Here is a 27,958-nt window from a genome sequence, read left to right as displayed (position 1 = left end):
TCCCCCAGTTACACATGTTCATGTCATGGCCTTGTAAACAGAACTCAAACAACCAGAATGAGCCCAACCCTACTGAAGTCATGCCGGTCAGCAGATGTCTGCTTCCAGTGACCTGCCTCCCTTGCAGAGACAGTCATACTAATCTGGAGCTGTGTGAGGCAGTGGGCTATAGTGGAAGCTTGTTTCTTTGGGTGACAGAAGCTAAATAAGTTTGCTGTTAAATATAGGTCAGTGGTGTAACCAAGTAAGTACACCACAACCCCTCTGTATTGTCAAAACTAATCAATTTGTTCTCGTCAGTGACAAAAAGCCCCTGTCTTGTTTTTAAATGTGACAGACAGTAAAGAGAAGGTCTGTTTGGGAGCCTATCAAATCTTCAAGCTTAGTTACAAAAATAACCAATGACAGTGTCCATTTCATCCTGCTGGCCCGTCCCGCTCTGCCACTCGACACCCGGGGCTTATTCTGATGTGAGCAATCATGCTGGGCCCTGTGTTGCTGCTCAGTTTGGACACACTGACTTCTGTGTCTATTTTGGTATCTTTTCGGCTCAGGCTGGCCACACCAGTGCATGTGAACATGGATCCAAGGGCTTGACTCACTTAGGTGAGCTCTTTTTTTTTTACTTTTTTTCCTTTTATTTTAACAAGGAAACTTGAAAAAAAGTTTGAGACTGACAGCTTTTAATTGACTTATTCCCATTTTAGATTATTGGACTCTACACTTTGGATTTGTTGGATACTAGTCTACGCTGGCCTATTTGCCCTGAGCATGTAACACTCATCATCACGGTAAGGAAGCAGTGAGATTTGAAAGACTTTACTTGCATTAACACACAACACGAGAGGGGGGAACTTTCTAAAAACATTTGACTATAAGAACAAAACAAAACCAACTTTTTGCATGCATGTTTTTTTTACTATTAAAAAGAGATATGCTGTTGTCTTTCTTTTACTTTAATCATCAAAGAAAGTGAAAAATTATACCTGAGTATTTGAACTCATCTACAGTGCCAGTATCTCAGTTTTTGAATATAAATACACAAACAGATGCTGGGAAAGTACCGGAGCTGCTAACTGATCTCTGGTTATGAGAGCTAGAAATTTGTTGGCGACCAAAGAGTCTTGGAAAGCCAAAACATTTAGCAAGTCTGCCTTAAGATACAGTAAAGTTAATCAGTTCTAGTGATTTTACTGGCTAGGTATAAATTATAATCTTTATAAATGTTCATCATTAAAATGAGAAGAATTTGTTCTTTTTGGCAAACTTGTTATCTGGCAATCCTAAACTGTGAAAAACATTTTTATATACCTGAGATCACTTTCAAAATGTAGTGAAATGTGCTTTTAAACACAGTTATTCATAAAATGTTTGTATTAATTTCAGTAAACTCTATTTTTGTCTTGTGAAACTGAATGTTGTGTGAGTAGCTGTATGAAAGGGGTATTCTTAGAACTCACCCAGTTAGCTAAAGTAGCTGACCTCTCATTTTATGTGCTTTATGCTTTAAACTCGTGAGTGAGTGAGAATGTTGTTCGACATCTTTGGTGAAGAACTGTTTGCATGAACCTACTAGATGTGAAGAAAATGACTGAGATTGTTAGGAGGTTAAATTTCAAAATCAAACATTAGAAAAAAAACAAAATAAAATAGAAACTGCATAATTACTTGTTTTTGACATGTTTGTCACCCGCTGCTAAAGGCTAAAGAGCAATAATGATTTTGCCTGTGTGTGTGTGAAACTCAAAAAGTAACAATATGTAACAAAATTTTACTTTCGTCTTTGTTCTGGGGATACAACTATTATTTCCCAGTTCTTTATGCCTAAACAAAATGAAAAACAAACAAACAAAAAATTAACCCAAGCTTCAATGTTGTGGTTATGACAACAAATTTACAAATTTGCTTTTTTTTCAATGTATTACCAGTTAGTGTTCATTTTTCAAGTTAAGTTAGAGAACTTTGCCAAAGATTTAGTCTAAAGATTTAGTTTTCAAAACATGGCAAATAAGTTTAAATGCTACGACAAATGATAATAAAATGTAAAAAAAAAAAGTCAAGACCTTCCTAAATTGTCTAGCTGTAGCAAGAAAAATAAGTCATGTTAAAAAGAATAATGGGCATTTTGTACTGGTTTGCAATGAAAGAAGCTGGGAAACACATTTACTTGCCAGGAACATAAATTGTGTTACACAGTGAAATTATTGGATGTACAGCTACAACTGGTTAACATTTAGATTTTACAGCTGTTGAGCTAACACTTGGAGCACTATTTGCTTAGCATCATGCTCAACACATACTCTTAAGTGCTACACAATGAACAAGATCTTTCCTTTGACATTAACTATTGGCATCAAACCTGTTTGTTAGCAAAATATGAATCACAGAAATGGACATTTACAACTAATAAACTTTTAGAGTCACACAATTCAAGATGACACTAGCCAACACAAAATACGATAATACTCAGTTAGTTTTTCTAAAAATTAGCTACAATTTGGTGTGGTACTACCCGAGATTCATTCAAACCTAGGGCTACAAAAAGACAGAAAATGTCACTAAAATTCAGGAAACCTCCTATAGCAATTATGGGAATTTATGGGAATAATGTGGAATTTCTATGTAATTGAAACAAACTGTCTACATATGAAAAATACAAAGTGTTTGCATATTATACAATGTTATAAACAAAAGATGAGTATGACCCAAATTTTATGAAAGCAACAAATTTAATGACCTAATTTTCATATGATGACATCACTGTCACAACCTCGGAAATTTCAGAATTTCAGAATTTTGAACAAAATTCTTTGAAAGAACAAAAATATTCACATTAAATTATATATTTTTTCATTGTAATTGCATAAAAACAAAACAAATTTCCATACATTGCATTTACAACAGAACTATTTACAACTCTGAACCAAACCTTTTACATGTTACTATTTCCATCTGTTATTACATGTCCAGGTCACATAGCTTGTCATTTTGTAGGGTGCACTACCTGTCATTAGATGGTATAGCAAAGGAATCTGGATGTTTTAGTCAATATTATGATGAAATATGTTTTCCACATATTTATGGTCAACATTCAATATTTCAAATTCAGAGTTTACTCCAAATTATTTCTGTAAATTCTTGTTAATTCACAAAAAATCTTCTCATTCTTTCCAGGTTTGAAACATGCTATTCACAACACACGCTCCAAGCATTAATACATCTTACAAGATCTTATATAGTTTTATCTTCAAGATTTGACCAAAATGGTTTTATCTCTGTCCCTTCTCATCATAGGATAATTTTAGTTTAAAACTGGCAGGAAAGACAGCAGGTGATATGCCTTTAATTTCTTTTTGGAATTGGAGCAGTTTTTTCCTCACAGTCACCAAGCCTACGTTTAGTGCTCACAACTAAAGCAGATGTTGCCTAAAATAGCCTTGTGCGTGGCTTGGAGTGTTTGTCTGCTGCCTGCATAGTTCCAGCATGGTCCAAGCCACCACTTGTTGTGTACATAAAGGTCACCAGTGCAACTAAGGAGTTCAAATCTAGTTATAGGAGTCGTGTCATTAAGTTGGTTGGTGTATTTATGAGCTCAGTAGAAGAAGTGACACTAATTACACTGAGTTCTTTGCAGGTGATTTCCAGATCCCAGCATGTCCATGATGCCAACCTGAGCTGAAGGAATACTCAATAACCCGTGGAGCTGCAGCAGAAAAAAGAAAGTGATGAAAAAACAGTAAGACAGCAGCTGACACCATGAGCTGTTTGGAAAAGCGACACATCAGTCATCGGATGGGGAGCATGCTTCACCATCGCTTCCCCAACGGATTCACAGACCTGTTGATGGATGAGACAGACAGAGAAGTCAGCACCCTCACTGACAGAGCCTTTCGCAGTCTCTGCGTTGGAGACGATGCAGTTTATAATGATGACTTTTTGTATGGATATTCACCTTACAGCTGCCTCAAACCTTTGGCAGGGGAACCCCTTAAGAAGAATCATCCTAAGGAATCTAAAAAAGCAGCGCAACACAAATCTGACAAAAGTGATGCTCAGTCCTGGAAACAGCAGCAGCAGAACATATCTCACATGTCATCATTCCTGAAGGTGTTAAGTGCTGCAGAGGAAAGCTGTGAGGGAATGCTGATCAAAAATGGGGATGTGACAGACTCTAACGGCGAATCATGGGATAAGTCTGCCCTGCGCAGCATAGAGAGAGAGCTATCAGAGTTTTCCTCTGATTATCACACAAGCCTCACTGACAGACATTACAAGAACTATCCGCCACATCAGTCTGGGAATGGTTCATCTAATAAAAAAAGCAAAGATGTCACCCTTTCATCTGGGAAATCCACAAAGACTAAAAATGGGAAATCTGCAGTGAAGCTACGAAAGCTTAACATCAAGAACTTTTTCCTCCACAGCGAGTTCAGTCCTTTCCAAACATGGACAGACTTTAACCGATACCCTTTTAGTCAAGAGAACACAATCAGCAATATTCTCTCCACAGATAATCTCCCTAAATGGTATGACTTGCCATTTTACAAGGAGCTGACTGAGGCACACAGAAAGGAGACTCTACATACTGAAGAGGCACAGACATGCCAAAAACAAAAAGTCGAGCCCTCTGACACCGAAGTTCTTAAACCCATCCCTGCCGCTCCTCCACCAAAGGTTTTGCCAAAGCCCTCTGTCCCTCTAGCTGACAAGAGGTGTTCTTCAGATGGAGGGGATGGACATGCTGCCCCCTGGAGGCGCAGCAAGTACAGGGCAAAAAGTGCTGTTCCAGTCAATCAGGTTGGAATACCACCTCAACAGAGCAATTCAAAAGCCATAGATGAAACTCTTTTGTTCGTCAAAAAGGAAATAAAATCTGTAGAAGTGAAAGCAGTTGAGGATGACAGTTCTTTGGCATCTACTCCGTTCAGCATCTGCCAGCTGATGACACCGGTCATTCCTTCCAGACAGCCGACGGAGACTTCAGAAGTCCTCCAAGCTGTCCTCTCACCCTCTGTTCTTGATCTCCTGGGTAGGCCTCACTCTGAGACCAAAGGAACTTCTGAACCTCCAGTTAAGAGGGAAAGCTACAAATCACTCGCATCCAGCATCCTCTTCAACCTGAAGGACAACAGGAAGAGGGTAAAGAGTCGATACAGCCCACCTAAATTCAAAACTTCTGAACTGCCCGATGGTGAAACCCAATATCCACAAACAGATCATGTGAATCAAGCTGCTTCTGAGGGCAGTGGCTCTGGGTTAAGCACACCTGGGATTATGAAAGATTTACTGACAGTTTGCAGTCCCTCTTTGGAACCTATTGCATCCCCAAATATTGATCTTACAAAACATGACACTGACAAACCTCTATCAGATGATTATTTGTTATCAAACCTGCTGCAGACTAAAAGGGAAGCTGTAGGGAACAACCACGGGCAAGAGAACCCCATTTCTCCATTTATACCCCCAAAGAAGGACAAGAGCCCCATGGCTAAAAAACAAAACTACCCCTCTCTGAATTTGTATAAGAAAGCGAGTCCTGTTGACATTGATTTCAAATATCTTCAAGTACCTCTGAGCATCAGCACTCCAGCAAAAAATTATCCACCAACTGAAACAAAAAACATAGAGATTCCTCCAAATGTACAACCAACAAACACAGGGCTTTCACCAAAAACTTTAAATGTGGTCAAAGATTTTTCACCCTACACACACGAGAATGGGGGGCAGTCACCAGATGGGAAACGACTACCAAATGTCCCAGAGAAAACACAACGAATGGTGAAAGATGCAAAAGAAAAAGACTTTAATGTGCAGCCAGCTCCTGAAGAAAATGATCCAAGTGGCCAAACAAGTACAATGAATGTGATCAGAGCAACAAGGGATGCAATTAATGCAGCCAGAAATGAAGCTTGCTCTGCAAGTTATCCAGATAGCATCAACAGGCAGATTTCAGACACTGAAGAAATGAAGCAGAAAGAAACTGAACAAAAAGCCTCAACAGAAACATCTGAAAGTACTGGGGAAAGTAGGGTAACAGAAAACTATGCTTTATCACAAAATCATGCTACTGGTGCAAGACAGGTTGGCAAAAGCAGCAATATGAACAAAGAGCCTCCACCTGTTCCAAAAAGAAATTTTGCTAAATCAGACATAGAACAGACTCTTGACAAACAGCAAAGATGCAAAGCTGACAAAACCTCTAATGGTGATTTGACCAATGATAAACTTGATTTGCCACTAAAACAAAATGAACCTGTCCAAAAACAAGATAAGCTGAAACATGTATTCTCAGCCAGACAGAACAATTATATAAAACATCAAAGATATGCAGTGAGAGACAATGAACAACCAAAGGAGTATGAGGAAAACCCATTAAAAGTAAGCACAAGAAAAGACACAGAAATAACCCCATTAGAAAAAATGAGAGACAGTGAGCATATTTTTAATGATTTGCAAGCTTTGAAACAGCTAGAGAGGGTGCGACTAGGTGACAGAATGCTTGAATATGCAAGAAGCAAACTAGAAATTGTAAATATTGATGAGGAGGCAAAGGCTAAGAACGATTTGATCTCAAGGGAGCTTCGTAATATAAAGAGAGGTATGCTGTCCATGAGAGGGAACACCTCAGCTAAGAAAAAAATATTTGCAAAGAAAGAGAAGGAGCAGAGCAAGGATAAGGTTTTCACAAAGTTGGACAGTAATGTTATTGTAAACAAAGCACTTCTAAACGACAACTATGACAAAGCTAAAATGGCACTTGAGGAGGTTATCTCAGAACGGGAGAGGAGAAGGAAAATATTTACAGAGCAAGATTCAATTCCGACATTTGAAGAAAATGACAAAGGTTCTGAAACATGGGTGCAGGAAGGCAACAAAGAATGCATTACAGAGCTGAGGGGGGAAGAGAAAGACAGCACTTCTAAAATTAAAAGTCTAAAAGAAAGATTAAATGACTTTAAAGACCAAAATCTGAGACAGATTTTAGCACAAACTCAACCTAGACCTAGTGAGACTCACAAATTAGGTGGTAGGGTTGAACTACCTGGCAGGAACATGGTTAGCAATGAGATAAAAGCTAAATCCAGTTATATGAAAGGAAGTTTAGATGATAATTCTACTCAAAACTCAGAGATCTACTTTGAAGGACATAGCAGGTCTAGGGAAGAAAGTGGAAAGTACTTCATGAATGAATGTGTGGACAAAATGCTTGATGCACCTCCTGTTCCCCCCAGGAACAAAAAAGGAAGTAACAAAAGAGATGGAAGCACAGCTGAAGAGAAAAATACAGAGGGTGAAATTGTCAATAACAAAGGTGAAATCTTTGAAAACCCTACTGAACAATATGGCCAGATAAGGACAAGCTCAAAAGCTGAAGAAGCTCCATCCAGTCAGCGTGAAACTTCCTCATACGAAGAGAGGCAGGATAATGTGAATAATGCCAATTTAAAACTGAATACTGCAACAGAGAGGAAAACATGTGGATCAGGTTTAACATCTAATAACACAATGTCAGAAAATGCAGCTTGTTTATCACCAAAACAAAAAGAAAATGAAACTAAGGCAGATAACTTTCAGATAATCATGAGCCTAACTGAGAGTGCTGATTCTCAAAAGACCAACAAGAAAAAGTTAAAGGCCCATTCAAAATCAGACCATTTAATAAGAGCAGATGACAATATGACCTGGAGCCTCAAAGCAGAAACAAAACCCGACAAAATAAATGATGAGGAGGCCAATGTGGAAACAGAGGCTTTCTGTGAAATCCCCAGAAACACAGTGTCACCCTTACTGTCAGTAAATGGTGTCAGCATCGCTCAGAGTCCACCAGATCAAGGCAGTCTGTCCTCAAAATCCTCCTACTTCTCTGCAGAGAGTGCACTGCAAAGAAACACAGAGACTGAGTCGAATGTCTACCACTGTTTGGAGAACTTAACTCTCGAGCTGGAAGGGGATAATGGGTCAGAGCAGACTGTTTTAGAAAAAGAATTGGACAAATCTGCAGTGGAATATTATTCTTTAAGTGATCATAAAAAGGGGTTGGAGGATATAAAGCCCCAAATAAAAACTCCTCAGAAGGAACCAGAGGACGTGGACACGACTGATGGAGAGAATGTCACAACAAATGAAAAAGTAGCTCATGAAGAAAATGGTTCAACAATGTTCCCCACTAATGCTTTTTCTCCAACTTTGGAAATCCCTGCATTATTTAAAATCAAAGATAACACTTTCAATAATAAGACAAAGAAGCCTATAGCCCCTTGGTCACCAAGAGGGAGTCTGAATATATCAGAAAGAGTAGAGAAAAACATACATCCAGAGCTCCCACTAGTAAATGAAACTATTACCAACAATAGCAGTGCGACTTCTACAGAAATCTTCAATCCTGGAGAGATTTTATCACCACTGCTGTTAATTTCACCTTCAAATTCCCAAAGTGAAAACACAAAGAAACCCCAGGAAGGAATGTCTCTCACTGTCCCACAGGAGGAAGACAGGGTTTCTGGAGTGACTCCATCATCTGAAGGCATAGAGAGCCTAACAATGAGCACAGCTGACACAGCTGATGAGGCAACAATAAATGCTGGGGTTATGATAGAGAGTGAGAAGACAAAGGCTCCCAGTGAACAATCAGGATCCATTTGTAGTGGCAGTGACAGTCAAATGGGGCTGCCCAAGCCTCCGGCAATATTACCCAAAACTGAAAAGGCAGTTCTTAAAGCCATTAAACTGACAAATAGAAGGATGAAGAAGGAGGAGGCCCAGAAGTTGTGTCAAAAATCATCTCAAAGCTCCAGTAAACACAGAACAGAAAGACCGAAGAGTGATAAACCAGAGCAAAAAACCAGCAGCAGCGCTAAAACTGGCAAGAAAAGTGAGAAAAAACACAAAGAAAAATATGGTAGTCAAAATCATGAAAGTCACATTCACCACGACAATACCCAAAGTGAGCTACTACCAAGCTACAATGAAAATCATTATCCCATCCAAACAGAAATGAGCCACAAAACTCGAAGACAGAGCCATGATTCAGTGGACTGCATTAGCCAGAGCAGAGACATGCTACCTGATGGAACTTTAGAAAGACAAGGCCGCAGCAGTGACAGACATGTTCAAGAAAAACCAGAGCAAAGACATTTCAGTACTGACAGAATCATCAGTAATGTGCCTGTATACAAAGATCATGCTGACGAGAGGCCAGCATCAGACAGGTCATTCCACAGGTCACAGAGCATTGACAGGTATATAGTAGGTAAAGCAGGGCGTAGGCTCAGTGCTGATGTGCCAACCAATGAGAAGCTTGAACCCAGGACTCAGCGTATTGAAAAATCCATAATACAAGAGCTTCAACAGAGAGGCCGACCCAGAGACAAGGAAAGCCGAGGCAACTCATTGAGAAGAAGTCATAGTATTGATGCCTACCACACTGAAGCACCCCCTCTATCCCGCCAGTCAAGCCACACCAGTCAGCTTTCCCGTCAGTCTAGCATTGAGCACACTATTGTCACACAGTCCTTCCCTATGACCCAACGAAAGCTCCTCCAGGATCCAGACTCAGGACAGTACTTCTTTGTTGACTTGCCTGTACAGGTTAAGACAAAAACCTTCTTTGATCCCAACATAGGAAGCTATGTCCAGCTGCCAGTCCAGCCACCAGGTGCTCTTCCTCGTGGAGCCCACATGGAAGTCCTGACTCCACCAATGGTCGTTTACCACAGCTTTATGCCTGTCCCTTTGTCCCCCATGGCTCACAACACCACCATCCAAGCACCTCAAATGGAGCTGAATGATTTAGAGCAGAGGCATCTGGAAAGAACAAGACAAATGCACTGTAAAGAGGGACATCCATATTTAGAGCCTGCCTACGGTCAACAGGACCACATGTTGGGGGAGTTCCTGGGCACAGAGGAATTGGACTGTCCCAGTTGATGGGGTTTTTGATTCATTAAATTGTGGTGTTCATTGCATTCCAGGAATTATTTTTGTGATGTTTTGTCAAGGCATGACTTTTCTCAGCTTATCTTTGTTCAATTTAATTCATTTAGATTTTATACATTTTATAGATGTTAAAGGGATAGTCTGGTCATTTTTACAGCTATTCTGTCAAACAGTTATCAAAACAGAGAAACTTAACTGCCATGACATCAGGCATTAGCCATAGTGTATGGAGAAAAGGTCATAAGTTTTGCATGGTGAATCAACCAGTTGATGGGGAGGAGGAGTCCGTGTCCAACTGTTACCCTCTCACCTATTATTGCGAGTATAACTCAGCCCTCTGTGAATAGCAAGTGGCCATTAGGGCATTAATGATTGGTCGTGAGGCTGATGGTCCTCCTTTTGCATGTGAACAACTAGTTTTGGGTGTCGCCAGCAACTGGTTGATTCACTATGCGAAAATGCTGCTTATAAGACTGAGTTTGCTTGCAGCAACTCAGAATAAAGAAGTCTTTTGGACAAAAGACAAAATGTTTCAACAAAGAAAAACCCATCCAGAGGGCTGAACTCAACCTTGTTAGATAAACAAACAATGTTATGCTTAAATGCAGAGGTTTAATGTTAGCTAATGTAAATACTGGAATGTCATTTTTGAGAAAGAGTTGTTTGGCTAAACATTCACCTAGTCTGGATGAAAATTTCTACCCTTTTCTCCATATTCTGTTTTTTATGACTGATCTCACAGCTATAAGGTACTAACGATTGATAACTATTTGACAGAACATCTCTTCAGAAATGACCAGACTATTCATTTAAGTCATGAAACACACACCATTGACAGTTTTCTTTCTTCTTCAATTTCTTGGAAATTTTTATTACATTTTTTAAAAATGTCAAACATCATTTAAGCTGCTATGCTGCTATGTGAGTTGTGATAGAATGAGTAAAATGGATGCACCTTAAAACACCACTAAAATGGTCCCAGAAATGCAAAGTACATCATTTTTGCAGTGTTATAGGATGGATTTCAAATATTTTCAAACTTTTGTACTTTCTCACAGTTGGTATCTTTAATTTGGTTTTGTTTTACTTTGAAATGACATGCGACACAGAGAAAGTCCTGGACCTTCCCCTGCTGTTGTAAAGAAAACTGAATTTGGTAGAAACTTAGAAGAAATGTGAAGTTCTAAGATGGATGATATTTGCTGAATGTTGTATAAATATTGATTGTAAGATGTCACATTTTTTAAAAAGAAAAAAAAGACATGGATTATCCATGAACATAATATATTTAAGTGTAAACTGAAAGTGAATGTTTGAAGGTGAAATGTTTATTTTTTGTAAATGCTGACAGTTTGTTGTATTTTAAAGCAGTTTTGGTAGAACGGTTACAACTTTTTGGATATTTTGGCTTGTTTTCTCAACTGAAAAGCTTGTGTTTTTGAAATTTATATTTTCACCAGACACTTTTGAATAATTTCCCAATAGAAATACTTGAATCTATTCAAAGTAACTTAAAAACATCTGTCAGTAATTTGTAAAATATTGAATTTGATAGATTATGTAGAAACAAATACATATTTAAAAAGTTTGCATGCTACAGTTTCAATTGCACCCACTGAATTTGTTTGAACCATTACAAATTTAAGTTATTTTATGGGAAAGCTTGAACTGGTATCATTGCATATATTTTTAACCTGAAAGGAATATAGAAGAGAATTGGTGCTGCAGTTTGTTGCATTGGCATTTTCCTGAGCAGGAGTCAGGCAGAGCTGTCTTGTGTCTGTAATCCATTCCAATAAAAACAGCTGTTTTTCTTGTTCTGTTGTTGCTTATTTGCTCTTTTAGCCTTGTTCATCTTGGCAAAATGGTTTATTAAAGTAACCAAAAGTATTTCACAAATGTTAGGGTTTACATTTTTGAGTTAGAGATAATAGTGTCAATAATCTCCATGGAATCTAGAGGTTTCATTACATTTCTGTTACTTTTAATATATATATATATATATATTTGCATTGACACCTATTGATCAAACTGGCTGGCAATTGCTTTTATTTAATTATGTTCTACTATAGGACAGTATAATTTATATAGTAAATATCTTAAAAGATGAAGATTAGAGCTGGGTTCTTAAGTTTCCTAACAGATTGAAAATACCGTAAGTAATCATTAGATGCATATCTACAACTGGCTTACTTTTGGAGTTAAATTAATCGAAGATGGCTACCACAGCTGACTGACATTAGCCAACACATAAACTGGCCAGTTTAACAGATACTGAGCTAAGATTTGGTGTGGTAGTAGCTGAGAGTCATTCACAACACATACTCCAAGCGTGACATCTGATGATAGATTGCACATAACTTTTGTTTTAAAGCTTGACCAAAACATCAGATGATCTTAGTCTAAAACAATCTTAGGTTACAAAATGGTGGGTGGTATGCATTCCTTCAAGGAATTATTGGCTTTTAATTTGAAATGTGTGTTTTTGTGGATCTACTAATGAAATTATTTTGGTTAAACTTCACTTCACTGAACAAAAAATGTCTTTGATCTTGAAGTACTTCTATTTTTATTTTTTCAAAATAAAACAATTTTTAAACATATAGATAAAAATATTTTTTTAATAAACTCTTAAATCTACAGACTATTGACCCCAGTATTTAATGGAACAGAGTCAGTGACAGCCGCAGCTTAATGCCACCATGTCGTCAAACTGCTTCAGAACCACGTTCTCCTCATCATCAAAGTACAACAAACTGATGGACTGCAGTCTGTCAGGCACGCAGCAGGGTGCCCCCACCTCACTGCTGGACAGCTTGAGTGCATGCATGATGGAGCGCACCGTGGCATGGTTGGTGGCTCTGAGGCCTACCCCCAGTGGGAATGGGCAAGAGCCTCTGCACTGGTAGGCGTTGTACCCACGGGGGGAGATGATCCAGCCCGACCAGCCAATCTCCTCAAAGTCCACAAAGAGGGGAACCCTCTGGCAGGACTGGGGGCGATCACGTGAAGAGAAATTTGACAATGCACGCCTCCTCTTGCTGAGATGGTGCTGTGGCTTGGGTTGGCTTGGCCCTGTGGGGAGAAGGAAACTGGGCTAGAATGGAATCATAAACGTTCTTTCAGTTTAGAGCTCAAACAGAACTGAAGAGTCTTACATTGATTTTAAAACACAAACATCACTCCCCATCAGCGTACCGAGCTGTGACCGGTCAGCTTTTGTCGTCCGATCGTCTGAGAATATAAGCAGGTAGGCGTCTGTGTCTGTTGGCTCTCCAGGCTGATTAGATGAGGACACCACCCACTCCTTCCAGCTGCCAGAAGAAATGCTTGTCACCACCAGGATGCCGGTGTTCTCCAGACTGTTTTGCATCCATTTGGACACCTGATATTGAAATCATTAATGGATCAGTTCATTCTGTCCCCAAATTAAGGAAGAAAACACCAATGTTGTTTGAAGTTTAATTAACACAGCAGTTCAGATATTTTTTTGAACTAATATTCTGTGGAAAGGTTATATGCAATTAATTTCTTAGTTGTTGTAGATGTCTTTTTGAACAAGCTCAGTTAACAGCTGGTCCAAGTGGAACCTGGACCAAAGTAGATTGTTGTTGTCTTCAATAGATTCAATCTAAAAAATGTCATAGTGGCTCATGTAAACACTATTTTATAAACCTTTACATTATGATTCGTTTTTAATCACATTCTTATTTACAAGAACTCTATAGTTAATATTTCTATGTATACATATTAAATAAATAATAATAAATATATCTCTATATGTCACAGCTTCATCTGTTCCTGCCACGCCTCCTGCTTCTAGTCATGCCACAGCCACGTAATTTTCCAGTCTCCCAGTTCCAAGCCACGCCCATGTTGTCATGCCCACGGAATCACAGTCATCTGCTTCACCTGTTTTCTCCTGCATATATACTCACAGCTCACAGTCACCCAGTGCCAGATTATTGAACGGTTATACCCAATAGATGTCCAGCATACCTTCACAGCTCATGCCTGATTCCTTGTTTCACGACCCTTGCCTGACCAACGACCTACGAACCTTGCCTGCCCCTTTCTGGACACCTTTTTGGACTCTGCTTCCCGGTACCCGACCTCGCCACGTGCTTCTGGACTTCGCCTTTTGGATTCTCCCCTTTTGGATTTGGTTTTCGCTCTCGGATCTACTGGCACTGACCCCTGGCCTGGACTCGGACTCTCTCTCTCGCCTTAGCCCCTTTCAGACTCTCCTGTCTGGATCTGAACATCGGTTCACGGACGACTTACCTGTTCCAGTCCCGCTTCCTGGCGGTCACGTGAGTGTCCAGCTCAGAGACTTTGATCCTGCTCTTGTTCCGTTGACAATAAACACCTTAAAACTTTGTCATTTTGTGCTTGTTCTGAATCCTGCCAAGTCTCGCCTTGTCACTATATAAATATTTCTGTGCATTGCAATACTGACAGCGATTACAAACATAATATAAAGCTGTGATGGACAGGTGACCTGCTCAGGGTGTACCCCACCACTTGACCAATGACTTCTGGATCTGGCACCAGCTCCCCATAACCCTGAACAGGATCAAGTGGGTACAGAGCAGAGGTGGGCAGCAGGCTTGTAATAGCAAGACATTCTGGCAAAGAACAGTTTTGAATATCTAAAATAAAACTTACGACTAAAAATGATATAGACTGTTGATAATATCTAAAATGTGAGTTTCTCTCAGTAAGAATTCAGTTTAATTTGGGCTACAACGTTATCTGCAATACATATCCACTGTGTTCACTAAATGTTAAATATATCACCTGAACTTTTTAAAGATTTATAGATGATTTAACTGTCTTTTTTTTTTTTACTTGTATAGTTAAAATAATCTTAAATGTTAATATCTGCTCGTAATCATCTGATTGTACATTTCTATCTTTAATTTAAATTCTGACTCGTAAGAATGCTTTTGTGACCAGAAAAACTGCTGTTACTGAAATCTAAAATGGTAAAAATAGCGATAGGAGTGTGATTTCAATATATGATGAAACAACATGCCATTCAGCTTTGCCAACTTGAGAGAGCACACAAGCAAACCTGAATGTGCATACAACACAAGCTGAGTGTGCCCATGTCATAGGTTGAGTGAGCATTTGGGAGAGTTGAGCACGACACATTTTGTTTGCTTAGCTTAATATGCATATGTGCATCAGCGAACTTGATGGCACAAAAAATACTCCATAAGTAAGATGTGAGGTATGGCTGCAGGTGATTGTCACAGAGAATCAGTAACTTTGTTTGCTGGATTCATGTGTAGACGTTCTATTGTTTTTTCTCAGGTAACAATAATGCAGTAGAGCCCAGACCAGGGGCGTCACTAGGTTTTAAGGACAAGGGGGGCTTAGAACCCATGAGATGCACAGGATGTGAGCAAACGTAGTGGGCGAGAACAAAATTTCTCAAACAGCTAACAAAACCTGAGTTGCTTTTCCACATTTTTGGACACATTTAACAGATACCTTACTGTGTAAATGTTTTAAGCAACCAATTATATTTTTATTCAGAACATCAACAAACAGGAAATATGTTTACAGTTTTTACAAGAAAAATTAACATATTATTTTGTGAACTGAATATTACTATACTGTATTAAATGCCAGCTAATGTACACTATAATGTTTGGTGCTGGTGTATACCCAGTTATGAAGTCCAACATGATGCACCTACTCTTTATATATTTTCCAAAAGCAGTGATGATTAATACTTACTTTATTGAAAAACTTTCGTATGTCCATTTTTTACTGAACATTCTCCTGGTCTGCTCACTGAATGTTCATGCTGGTCTTAGCTGGCTCTGCTTGGAAACTTGCTAGCACTCTGGTGTCACGGTTGCAGAGAAAAGGTGGACTGGAATCCATGTAGTGTGGGAGTATGTTATATGAACAAGTGGAATAGATCGGATAACGAAGTTTGTAGGGAAAACATGGACTGGATTTCATGTGGTGAGGGAGTACTCTATATGAACAAGTGAAATGGATTTGATAACGACACACCAAAGAGGATCTCTACCTTACACTGTAAAGAAAAAGAAAACTGACAGATTTATGATCATATATTTGAGTTAATAATGAAAGAATATATGGTTATTTATTTAAACTCATATTCTGGCCACATTATATTGAATTTTTGTGTTTAAAAAAAAAATAAATTATTTTGACACAAATTATTTAGGGGGGCTTGAAAACATTTTAGGGGGGCTTCAGCCCCCCTAAAACAAGCCTAGTGACGCCACTGGTCCAGTCAAACATGTTTTGATGAGCTCACCCTTAGAAAACAGCTTACTGATTTTTTGCCACTCTGTGGGATACTGTATCACAAAACTAGTCTTGAATGTTTAATTCCTGGATGTCTAAATCCGTGTAAAAAGGCCTTGTTTCTTTCTCCAAATTGGACAGCAACTCTTCTGATATGTGTGCCTGTTCTGTTGATTTAATTTACAATCCTTAAAACAATATTTCATTCTCCACAAACTGCTCACTGCTTTGCTACTGAAAAGAGGTATCTACAACAAGTAAGATATAACCATACTGTTTTAGAAGAAATGATTAGGATTTGACCAGTGAAGAACCAACAGTAATAGTAAAATAAAAGCGTTACTATTTGAGTGATGTTGAAGACCTCCCATCCTTGTGTATAGACTGGCACCAGTCTGGATGTGATCAGGTCTCCTTCCTGTGGTTTCACTCTGCTGTCCAGGACCTCATATAGATTCAACTGAATGGTCAAACACAGTTGCGTTGGTTGACTCAAAATACGTTAAATATTTAGATCCACAACTTAAAGGATATTTGGCACTTATTCGTCATACAGAATTTTGGTAAAGTGACTTTTGCTCCAAAATCAACCCGAGCATGAAATCTATAAATTTAGTAATGCTTTAAAAAAATGACACAATCTTTCCAAACATTGGTTACCTGATAGAAATGAGGACTGGGGAACTTTCTGAGGTCAAACTTTGGTTTCTTTCTGAACCAGCGGAACTCCACTTTGACAATTTTCTCTTCTCTGTCCAAAGATGACAAGTTGAAAAAGTGGACTTTCTCCTCAGTGTGACCTACAGATGACAAAAAGTAGCATTAAAAAAGTTCTTCTAAACTTGTTAAACATACCGTATTTTCCGGTCTATAAGGCGCACTTAAAATCCTTCATTTTTCTCAAAAAACGACAGTGCGCATTATAATCCAGAGGTTCCCAAGCCCGGGCCATGGAACCGGTACTAGTCCGTGGGTCATTTGGTACTGGGTACTGAGTCTGAACAACATTTGTTTCGAAAAATGACCGGACTCTCTCCACTACGTCCGTCTATGACTCACTCTTGATGCGTGTCAAAACGCTTATCTAGGTTACGTGATACGTTACCGCTAGAAACAAACCCACAAGCTAGCAAAACGAGTAAAAATCAAACATCTCTGGAAGCCCTAGATGAAACCGTCTCATTACTGAGAAACAGGCACAGGGCTCCACTGATTCAGTGTTATGGTGAGTTGTATTCTTTGTGCACTTTATATTTGTGGTGTATCTTAAGAACATTAGGGAGAGGAGAGGGTGTTATTCATGTTGATAATGCAACATCAAAAATCGTCCATTTTGAATGGAGCGGGGCGCGTGCAGTCCACGTGAAGTTACAAAAATTGGGAGGTGCATGTCCACGAGGATATGCCTTATATATGACAAAAGTTTGCAAATGGACCATTCATTGACAGTGCACCTTATATTCCAGTGTGCCCTATAGTGCGGAAAAAACAATACATTCATTTGTGGGCATTTGTGCAAAGTGGCACCTTTGGACAAAAGTGACAAGTTGACTCACTGAAGTATCTAGGACTACCATGAATTCAGTCTCATCACTAATGTCAATTAAAATAATTTGTCAACATCAATATTTTCCATCAACACATACTTTTTTATTAATGCATATTTTATCTTCTTAAACAATTCAGTTGTTAGTAACAGCAGCTTTTCTCCACACTCCACAACTTTTTTTGAACGTGTTGCAGACATAAAATTCAAATTGAGTGAATATTTGCAAAAACCAATAAAGTTTATCTGTTTAAACATTAAATGTCTTGTCTTTGTTGTATATTCAATTGAATATAGGTTGAAAAGGATTTGTAAATGATTACATTCTGTTTTTATTTATGTTTTACACAATGTCCAAACTTCATTGGAATTGGGTTTGTAGTATTCAGATGGTGCTGGGAGTGAGAACTTTCTGTCAACACAAAATTGTTGTTTTTTTTTTTGTTTGGTTTTTTTTTACACATAAGAGGTCAAGGAAAGTTAGAGGAAGTAGTAGAACTTTTTTTCAGAGTCAGTTAATTTTCTGGGTGTCTATCTAGAGCATTGGGGTCCAATCTTGGTCCTGGAGGGCCACTATCCTGTAAGTTTTATTTGTTTCCCTGCTTTTCAGCAGGTCTTCAAGTCCTTCAGAAGCCTGTTAATCACTTAGTCATTCAAATCAGGTGTGTCAAAGCAGAGAAACAATTAAAACATGCAGGATAGTGGCCCTCCAGGACCAGGATTGGACACTACTGATCTAGGCAGAAAGCTTAACTGTACAAGACATTGACAGTGTTCAAGGATGCCACAATGTGCCATCAGTGCTGAAGAATTGTGGGCTGTCTTTAGCGTGTCACCCCAAAGATTGTCAGATGGATCTACATAGCCATAGTTCACCCCATGCTATGCTGTTTTAGTGTGGCGGTCCTGAGTCCAATTTGGGGTGGCAAGATTGATGCTTACCCATGTGCAACAAATATCTTGCCCGAGCATCACAGGTTCCATTAGAACAACACACATAGCAGCCCTTGCAGTTCTACTGGACTTGACTCCACGGGATTTGTATGTCTTGGGGAGACAATATCTAATGCAGTGAGGTTATGCCAATCTAGTAAATGGAGAAGTCTATCATATTTGCAGCATACTCAAATCTGGGACTAGGCAGTTGCTGCTATTCCAGCAATGACAGGACCTGGAGACAGTATAGTCAAAAAATACAACTTTGAGCCAAGTTTTCAGACAAAGTTTGAAGCTATATGAGCCTGAAGCAACTTCTCAATGGAAGACCTATCCTCCAATTGTTTCCACTGTTTTACAGATGGATCCCTTTTGAAGGGGTCAGCAGGAGCAGGGGTGCTGATTTTGCACAACCATAGTGAAAAAGAGTACAGTTACCCATTTGGGTGGTTTTGTAACTGTATCTCAAACTGAGATATATGCAGTCTGCTAGTATGTGGCATCTCTCAAAGACTTTCAGTGTACACAGAAGGAAATTTTTATACTAACAGATAGCAAAGCTTTAGATCTCCCCAAAGGCCACACTTTACATCATCACTGGTATGGGTTTGTGCAGAAGCAGTCAATCAACTGGGGAGAGAAAACAGTATTACTGTGAAGTGTCTTTAAAAGGTGGACGTTCTTCATAATTACAGCCACAATGTTAATGATCAAGAGAAATGACTTTACAGACATAAGTTATTCTTGAACAGTGAGAGTTTAGTCAAAATAACAGTCTGTGCCGAATCAAGACTTCTGGCCCAATCAGTAAAATGCCCCGTTCCTCTCAGGGCTGCTTCTTTTTATAAACATTTACCACACCCAGTTGTAAAATAAAACACACACACATCCCACTGGGACGGACTTAAACAGTATGGATTCAAGTACATTCAATTCCCTTTATGGTGATAAGCTGTGGTCTTGAGCCATGCAACAGAGAATCCTCTATATACATCATTGTGCAGTTGTTTTCGACAATGTGAGCCTAGGAGCCCACAATCCACTTCCCAAGAAGGGATTGTACCTGAAGACAATGTCTCCACTTGGAAGTCAGGCCCCATCGCAACACAGCACAGATGTAACACAGACACCTTAACTGTTAAATGGGTACTGGGACTGGTATTAATTGTAATCAAAGAGCTGACTACCTTGAAAAAGCTGGTAGCCAGGTCCACTTTGAAGGACCAGGGCCTGTTGAAGGTATTTCAACAGCAGTCAAAAGGACTACCTTTCATGCCTGAATTAGATGTCAACACTCAATCTGCTGGAGGAAGTTGCTAGACTGTAGACAGGCACAGGAACTGATTAAAGGCCCAAATCCCAGGTTGGGAAAGCTCTCATTGCCCTGACAAGGAAAAGTGAAAGTACACTGGTTGGAGTTCTAACTGGGCATAACCTGCTCAACTGCCAAAAAATGGTAACAAGACTCCATGATAATGGTTTGTGTGATGCCTGTTGCATTGAATTAGAGACCTCTTTGCACTATTTAGGCTATTGATTGGCTCTGTGCAGTCATAGAGAAGCTTAGAACACTTCGTGTTTCAGATCTTGTGTCCATCCAAGGGACATGAAGGTTTGACTAAATGCTCAGTGTCATTTGGGGAGAGCAATAGGCCCACCTATGTGGCCCCCTGCTTACATGGGACTTTACCTACTCCCTTTTTCCAATACCAAGTATTATTTCATGTAGCACTTACCTTGCTGTTACATGTTTATACATTTATCCAATACATTTATTTGTATTTAGTTCTTTCATGCTTTCTTTTAAGCTCATGTGTCATGATTGTGTGTGGTAGAGTAGGTGGGACTTAACAATCCCGCTGTAACCAAATTTAAAGAATCTTCCATCCATCCATCCATCCATCCATCCATCCATCCATCCATCTTCTTCTGCTTCCCTCTCCCCAGCCACTTGGGCCAGCTCCTCTGGGGGGATCCCAAGGCGTTCCCAGGCCAGCCGAGAAACATAGTCCCTCCAGCGTGTCCTGGGTCTTCCTCTGGGAGTGCCCGGAACACCTCACCAGGGAGGCGTCCAGGAGGCATCCTAATCAAATGCCTGAGCCACCTCAACTGGCTCGTCTCGACGTGAAGAAGCAGCGGCTCTACTCTAAGTCCCTCCTGAATGACCAAGCTTCTCACCCTATCTCTAAGGGAGACCCCAGACACCCTGTGGAGAAAACTCATTTCAGCCGCTTGTATTCACGATCACGTACTTTCGATCACTACTCAAAGCTCGTGACCATAGATGAGGGTAGGAACGTAGATCGACCGGTAAATCGAGAGCTTCGCCTTTTGACTCAGCTCCGTCTTCACCACGGCAGACTGGTACAGCGCCCTTTTCACTGCAGACGCTGCACCAATCAGCCTATCATTCTCCCACTCCATTTTTCCCTCATTTGTGAACAAGACCCTGAGATACTTAAACTTCTCCACTTGGGGCAGGACATATTCACCGGAGAAGGCACTCTACCCTTTTCCGGCTCAAGACCATGGCCTTGGATTTGGAGGCACTGATCCTCATCCCGGCCGTTTCACACTCGGCTGCAAACCGCTCCAGTGAGAGCTGTAGATCACGGCCTGATGAAGCCAATAGGACCCCATCATCTGAAAAAATCAGAGACACAGTCCTAAGGTCACCAAAACAGATCCCCTCGACACCTTGGCCGTGCCTAGAAATTCTGTCCATAAATGTTATGAACAGAATCTGTGACAAAGGGCAATTTTGGCGGAGTCCAACTCTCACTGGAATCAAGACCAACTTACTGCTGGCAATGCGGACCAAGCTCTGACACCAGTTAAATAGTGACCTAACAGCCTGTATCAAAGGGCCTGGTACCCCATACTCCCGAAGTACCCCCACAGGATTCCCTGAGGGGCACAGTCGAACGCTTTCTCTAAGTCCACAAAACCAACACATTAGCACTCCCTTCTCGTCACATTTGGACGCTTGGGCAGGCTCCCTTTGCGTCGCGTATTGACGCATCAGGTTGTCCCTTCTCGTCCTACATTGACGGGCAGGGTGCTCTCATTGAATATTGTAGTGCTCAGCTTTGCTCTCATTTATAGTGCTCAGCTTTGCTTTGGATGGCTCCTTTATTTTTAATTTTTTTTTTAACAGAGACATACATAACGCCTTCTTGTTAATTTATCATAATGCAAAATTAAAATGAAAGAACAAGGCGAAGCCTCGCGACCCTATGAAGGATAAGCGGGTTGGATAATGTATGGAGTTAAATAAATAAATAAATAAAGCAGTTATTACTTTTTTAACGGAAACGGGATTGTATAGTAGAATTTAGTTTTGATAGGAAGTAAAAATACTCTGGCCCACACTCCAGCATGGTAGATGGCGATAATACATCTAAACGTTAGATGTCACCCGCCAGTAAACCCAAGAAGAAGAACGTATGGAGTTTACGCACTCGTGAACAATAGGTGGCGCTGTGTGCCGCTGAAGTTGTTTGCAGCCACCCGCCAAAAACAAAATCCAAGAAGAAGAAACCGACGCCATTGCACGCGTATTAGCTGCATCCAGGTGAGTGCGAATCTGAATCTCTCCATTTCTTCAAAGGTGCTATTGATAGTTTTACGAGTTAGTGGAGGCATGTCTGTGGAACAGTGAATAGTTGAAGATATTTAGATATGTTCTTAACCTATTTTGGCAAATAAGATGAGCGGACAGCTAGCTAACAGCTAGCTAACAGCTAGCTAACCTAGCCGCTGAAAGCTAATCAAATTCAACTGTAGCTGTATTAATTACACTTAATTAGCCATAGTGGAGTCACAGTAAAGTGTACGCACACTGCTTGCTGTTGCCACCTTGATACTGAAAGTCCACCCAGGTTTCGTTTATAAACCCAGTCTGGAAACACTAATTATAGCTAGCTCCTTGAATTGCATTAAAATCAAAGCTATGACTGCTTCCCAGATGAATGACTCACATAACTATGTTTTTTTTGCATAGTTTGTTTGTACAGGTTTAAAGGCAAATCAAACTTGCATCAGCACAGCCCAAGTCCTCTACCGGTGTTTGTTGTCTGTTACTGTGGCAAACAGATGAAGAGCTTCTGAAATCTAAGTATTTCTTTTTCTCAACAGGTTTTTTTCCAGTAATCAGATTTTTGGACCACTCAACCAAGCTCCTAGAACATTTTCAAAACAAAGGCACTTTTAAGAGCCACGTCTGTCATCTGTCTTTCCTTGTGTCCCTCTTTTGTGCCTCTTGTCCTTGTCAGTGTCTTTTTCTGTTTTTTTTTTTTTTTTTTTTGTGGGTTGTTCTGTTTGTTTGTGTTTTATGTCTATGAGCATGAGTGACTCAGATATTCACGATGCTTTGATGAGCCTGGAAAATGAGATAGAGCAACAGGAAGTGAATATTGTACTTCAAGACCTTGATGATGCGATGGCTGAGCTCCAGCAAGCTAACGAGTCCCGTGTCCCTGTGAAGATACCTAAACCCACAATCAGGTGGAGAAAAAGAGACAAAGATGGAAACGAAATCTTTGCAAGGCCAAGATCATCCAGAAATCAACGACCTAAAAGTCAGTACTTTTTTTTAAATAATGTATTTATTTTTAGATATTTTGACAAAGTATATACTGTAGGTTAAACCAGCTGATGATGGGCATGTTGTAAAGACATACCTTATAAGAAAGGTTACAGTGAAATATGTTGTTACTCCATACATATGACAGTCTAAATTACTTGAGTTTATAGTTTCTATTATGAATTTGAATCTTAATATAAGGGAGTATGATAGGACAATTACAGAAATTGAATGGGAGTTGGACATTTATGTGTTGCACTCATGACACAGACAGGACTCCGTCTTCTGTATTGGCAACTTTATTTGCCCTACGTTACACGTATTTTTTCTGGATTGTTCTCGCTGGAGCAGCCGGGCATCCATCCCAGAACTTCTTCCTCTCTTAGCAACAAATGTTTCCTCCGCTATTAGCAGTGACGTGGAACACAGATCAGATGCGCTTGAAAAAAAAGAAACTAGACGTAATGTTTTAAACAATAAAATTGATTAGACAAAAAAAGTATGTTAAATTAATATAATGGTAAACAAATGGTAATAATCTAAATTAAATATGTCCAGGGTGCAACATATGCTGTAAATGCGGGTTTAAATAATGTTATAGATACACACCTTAGTTTAATTTATCTTCTGTTTCCAGCTGGCTGCAGACAGAAGACCAGCTGTCCCTCCAATAAAATTCAGTGTGAGGTGGCCTATGCTCCAGAGACTGTTGGTATGTCTTTAATAGATAATATTTTTTTGAATTTTGAGCACATTTGTGGCAATAGCCATTTTCTTTTACAGCTTCTACACTACACTTTAATAAACTGTAAAAAAATGTTTTATTTTTTATAGAGTCTTTTCTACAAGAACTCCAGAGCTCACTGAATGATGCAGATGAGGTTGATGAACCATCACAAACATTAGCTCCTCTGGCTTTGTTAAACTGGAGCACAAGAAAAAGTCTCTTCTCAGAGAGTTGGAGGGCAGAAAGACCCCGTCTGGTGAACACCATGGCAGCTCAACAAAGTGTGTCAGCACACATATGCCAACAGTGTGGCAGGAATCCAGCTGCACTTCGCTGTCGCGACTGTCTGCCACGCCCCTTCTTTTGCGACAAATGTGATGTGATGATGCACACCAGATATGTCCTTCACAACAGAGAGACCATGACAGCTGGATTCTTCCAGCCATTGCCTCCAACAACCTACGTTTTAAATAAAACTCTTTGCCATGATGGTAAGTTCAAGTTTAACTAGGCTCAATGTTTTAAACACCCCTCCTATTTTTCCAACTGTTAACTTTCTGCTTTGTTGTTAATGCTCTGGTTTATGGCTCAGCTGGTTCTACATAGCTTTGTCACAGTGTTTGATACAGTTTTGGTGAATGTATTTGTTAAACAGTTGTTAACTATTTTAGCACGACTTGTACCTGTGGAGACCCCAGTCAGAATCTGTGATTGTCCATCAGAGTGTTTGAGGATCAAACCAGGGAAGACTGTTGCTGTGGTCACAATCAATGGTAAGGATAACAATTTTTCTTCCTGACTTAAAACCAAAATGAAAAAAAGAATATTTACAAGGGGTGTTGCAGAACACAGATAATTGTTTGTGACATAATGTAAACCTAACTCTCAAATTACAAGCGTTTACACTGGGATTTGTTTGTTGTTTTAGGTCGTTATGATCTGAGCATGCCGGAGCTGGCGTGTGAGGCTACTTGGACCTCTGGAGTACATGACCTCAATCTAAATGATTACTGGCCCGCCACCCTTCACTTTTCCACGCTTTATGCAATAGATGTCTTCTTCACATTTGAAGAAATGAAGATGGCGGCACCAGGTCTCTCCTGCCAAGCATTTCTAAAAATGCTGGATCAACGAACTGTCCGTTTTGGCCGTGTGAGTACTTTGTGTGTAGAAGGGCTGTCAAAGTCTATCTTTGAGGAATGGTGTTCTGCAACTTTTCATGTCCCTAGTTTAACACATCTAAATCAAATGACTGAGCTATTACGCCAGTATCTAGTCAGGTCCTACAGAGTCCTGCTAATGGCCAAATTATTTGAAAGAGGCATATTGTGCCAGAGACACACCTAAAAGTAGCAGGACACTTAACCTGGAGGCCTGGATTTTGATGACACAGATACAGTTATGTTTTGGGATTTTTTTTTTTTGCTTATTTTCCATTTTAAAACAGACTGGGAAGATCTCTGCAGACAGCTTCCAGAAAAGTTTTTTTGAATGGGAAGCTGTAAGACATGAATTGGATAAGATGTTAAGGAAGTATCCCTTCACGTGTCAAGCATGTACCCCAGATATGCTTGCAGTTTCAGTCGATGGAAACCGCAAACATTATCGTTTTAAGAATGCAGCAAGGTATGGCAAAATATGTACAACATACCAATTCTTTGTATAAGCGACTACTGTTCACCACCTTTGAATAATAACAACTCCCAAAAAAATTATTGCTCTTCTTTTCAGATCCGAGGAACAGGCTATATTTGAAGACATCTTCATAGCCAGGGATGAAGACGTGGGAAGATTTGTGGACTATATACACAAAACAACCAAGCATGTAGGATTGCATATTATAAATGTATAACTACAGTAACCTTTAGGGCTGTAATGATGCTATTTCTGACCACTGTCACTGGGAATTCTGTGCATTTCAGGTTTCTGGAAGAGGTGTTTATGGTGGTGAGTGGTCAGCAGCCAGAGAGACTTCCCACAGATCCAGCAGTAAGCTGGATGAGGAGGGATTGGAGCTTGCAGTGTGTAGGCATGGAGTGCTGCTTTGTGCTCTTAATATGTAAAGGGGTGAAATATTTGCCTATCCTTTGTACCTGCAACAAAAGCTGGCCAACAGACATATCACTTTTTTTTGTATGGATGTTACCTGCAAATATTGGCCATATCTTGATAAAGTGACTAAAAGCTGCCCTGAGCTCCAACACCTTCTGCAAATGAAGCCATTTCTCTCAGTGTTCCATGCCAAAGCCCATGACTTCAAATGTGAGGTATTGAAATCTGACTAGGTGTAGAATCACATTGGAACTTGCACAGCTGCATGAATATCTTTGACTCAGTTATTTTTATTTTGTGTGGGCATACTTATATTCAGGTCAAGTGGAGTGGAGCATATCAGGATGGAGCTGGTTTGACCTTAGGGGAGGAAGTGGAGCAGTGTAATGCATTTCTCTCAAGGATTGCAGTTAACACAAAACATATGTCCAAAGCTGGTGAGAAGGCCAAATACTTCTTCCCTTAAATTATGAGTATCAAATGATGATGAGGGGAAAATGCTAATATTGTGGGCTTCTTTCTGTTCGGAGGACGGACTGACATGCTGACTCTTATGGCCATGCGCTGGAACCAGCAAAAACTTGACAACTTGGCCACCTCACTGACCTGTCATTATCAAAAGGTAATACACTATTGATGTATTTTCCTATGCCTGCCCCTGCTGTACTGTACATTTTTTTGTTTCCTGACATTGGCATTGTAGGCCACAAAAGAACTTCTAACTCGGCGTCAGAACCTGGAGTCCCTAAGAATGGAGTTTTCAGTGACTGACAATCAACTGGGTGACTGGGTCAGTGATGTGAAGGAGTGGGCAGAAGGTGAGCAATATGGTAGGAAATTTGATAGAAACTGCAAAAATACTTAAAACTGCAGTATGTAACTTTTATTAAAGAAAAGTTTTTTTACATATGTATTAAAATTATGATTGTGTCATGACACTATGATAAAAGACAGATAATCTGTGGAAAAAAAATCAAACTCCTCTGCCTTTTCCCAATGCTCCCAGTACTAACTGCAGAAATACACCACCCAGTCAGAAACAACCAATCAGAGCCAGGAGGAGGGTCTTACCACTGTCAGTCAGGTAACCCAAGGGGGATAAACAGTTCTCCTGGAATGGTAAATTGTTTCTCCACCATTAGCTCATTTAGCAGTGCATATTTGTGGGTGATTGGCAGCGCTAAGCCCCACCTCCTGGCTCTGATTGGTTGTTGTAGGTTAAGAGTGGTGCATTTCTTTAGATAGCGATAATAGCTCAAAGACGAGGTCGAGGAGCTCCATCTCTACACAGATATTCTGTCTTATAACAAACTATAACGACATGGTGACAGTTTTCACAAATATGAAAAAAAAAACACTTTTGTAAAAGTTACATACTGCAACTTTAACTGCGTTATTCTTCTTTATCCTTAGCAGCAACAACTAGCACAACTGATGCAGATTCCTTAGGGGGCAGAATTGAAGTTCTGGTTGCAAGCATCAAAAGACGATCCCATCGTCTTTATAAAGACACTGATGGAAACAAAGCTCGTGCCAGGATTCGCTGCAAGATCAGAGAGGAAAAAGGCATCTTGACACTGACTGTGGAAAAGTACAACAGAATGGTTCCAGACACAGAAACTCTGTCCATGGAGGAAATTCTGACGACTCGTCACAGTGGACGAGAAGACTGAGTTTGTTGCAGCTCCTCAGACTGACAAAGTCTTTTAGATCAAAGACAAAATGTTTCAACAATTTTTTAAATTCGTCCAGAGGATCTGACTTAACTTTTTTATATTTACTAAGAGTACCGTATATTTGTATTTTCAGAGAAAACACAGCACTCATCTCCAGCGATACCTTGCACAGACTGCAACGGCCATCAAAAGGAAAGCACCAGAGT

General features: G+C 39.9%; 3 protein-coding genes across 5 annotated transcripts; 2 read left to right on the top strand and 1 right to left on the bottom strand.

Annotated features, from left to right (window-relative positions):
- Positions 1-462: 462 nt before the first annotated feature.
- LOC108250776 lies at positions 463-11,753 on the top strand. Its single transcript, XM_017440814.3, has 3 exons — positions 463-606; positions 708-791; positions 3,635-11,753. The coding sequence occupies exon 3, from the start codon at positions 3,757-3,759 to the stop codon at positions 9,925-9,927; it is 6,171 nt and encodes a 2,056-aa protein (XP_017296303.1). The 5' UTR covers positions 463-606; positions 708-791; positions 3,635-3,756; the 3' UTR covers positions 9,928-11,753.
- An 847-nt stretch (positions 11,754-12,600) lies between these two features.
- On the bottom strand, positions 12,601-21,136 carry LOC108250775 (bone morphogenetic protein 2-A-like). Its single transcript, XM_037973565.1, has 5 exons — positions 21,049-21,136; positions 16,891-17,030; positions 16,574-16,690; positions 13,135-13,321; positions 12,601-13,011 (listed from the first exon to the last, which is right to left on the bottom strand). The coding sequence occupies exons 1-5, from the start codon at positions 21,134-21,136 to the stop codon at positions 12,611-12,613; spliced, it is 933 nt and encodes a 310-aa protein (XP_037829493.1). The 3' UTR covers positions 12,601-12,610.
- A 1,095-nt stretch (positions 21,137-22,231) lies between these two features.
- On the top strand, positions 22,232-27,952 carry LOC108250773. 3 transcript variants are annotated; one of them, XM_017440811.2, is made up of 13 exons: positions 22,232-22,286; positions 22,850-23,292; positions 23,935-24,009; positions 24,132-24,515; positions 24,696-24,797; positions 24,953-25,176; positions 25,472-25,650; positions 25,756-25,849; positions 25,947-26,291; positions 26,396-26,513; positions 26,607-26,698; positions 26,780-26,894; positions 27,490-27,952. In XM_017440811.2, exons 2-9 carry the CDS (start codon positions 23,046-23,048, stop codon positions 26,085-26,087), a joined length of 1,446 nt encoding a protein of 481 aa, XP_017296300.1. In that variant the 5' UTR covers positions 22,232-22,286; positions 22,850-23,045; the 3' UTR covers positions 26,088-26,291; positions 26,396-26,513; positions 26,607-26,698; positions 26,780-26,894; positions 27,490-27,952. The 3 variants fall into 3 exon arrangements, with proteins under 3 accessions (XP_017296300.1, XP_017296301.1, XP_017296299.1); XM_017440812.2 differs by having other exon boundaries at positions 25,947-26,513; positions 27,493-27,952; XM_017440810.2 differs by having other exon boundaries at positions 25,947-26,513.
- The last annotated feature ends 6 nt before the right edge of the window (positions 27,953-27,958 follow it).

Source organism: Kryptolebias marmoratus, linkage group LG2, assembly GCF_001649575.2.
Source record: "Kryptolebias marmoratus isolate JLee-2015 linkage group LG2, ASM164957v2, whole genome shotgun sequence".
Lineage (NCBI taxonomy): Eukaryota > Metazoa > Chordata > Actinopteri > Cyprinodontiformes > Rivulidae > Kryptolebias > Kryptolebias marmoratus.
This window is presented reverse-complemented; position numbering and strand designations above follow the sequence as displayed.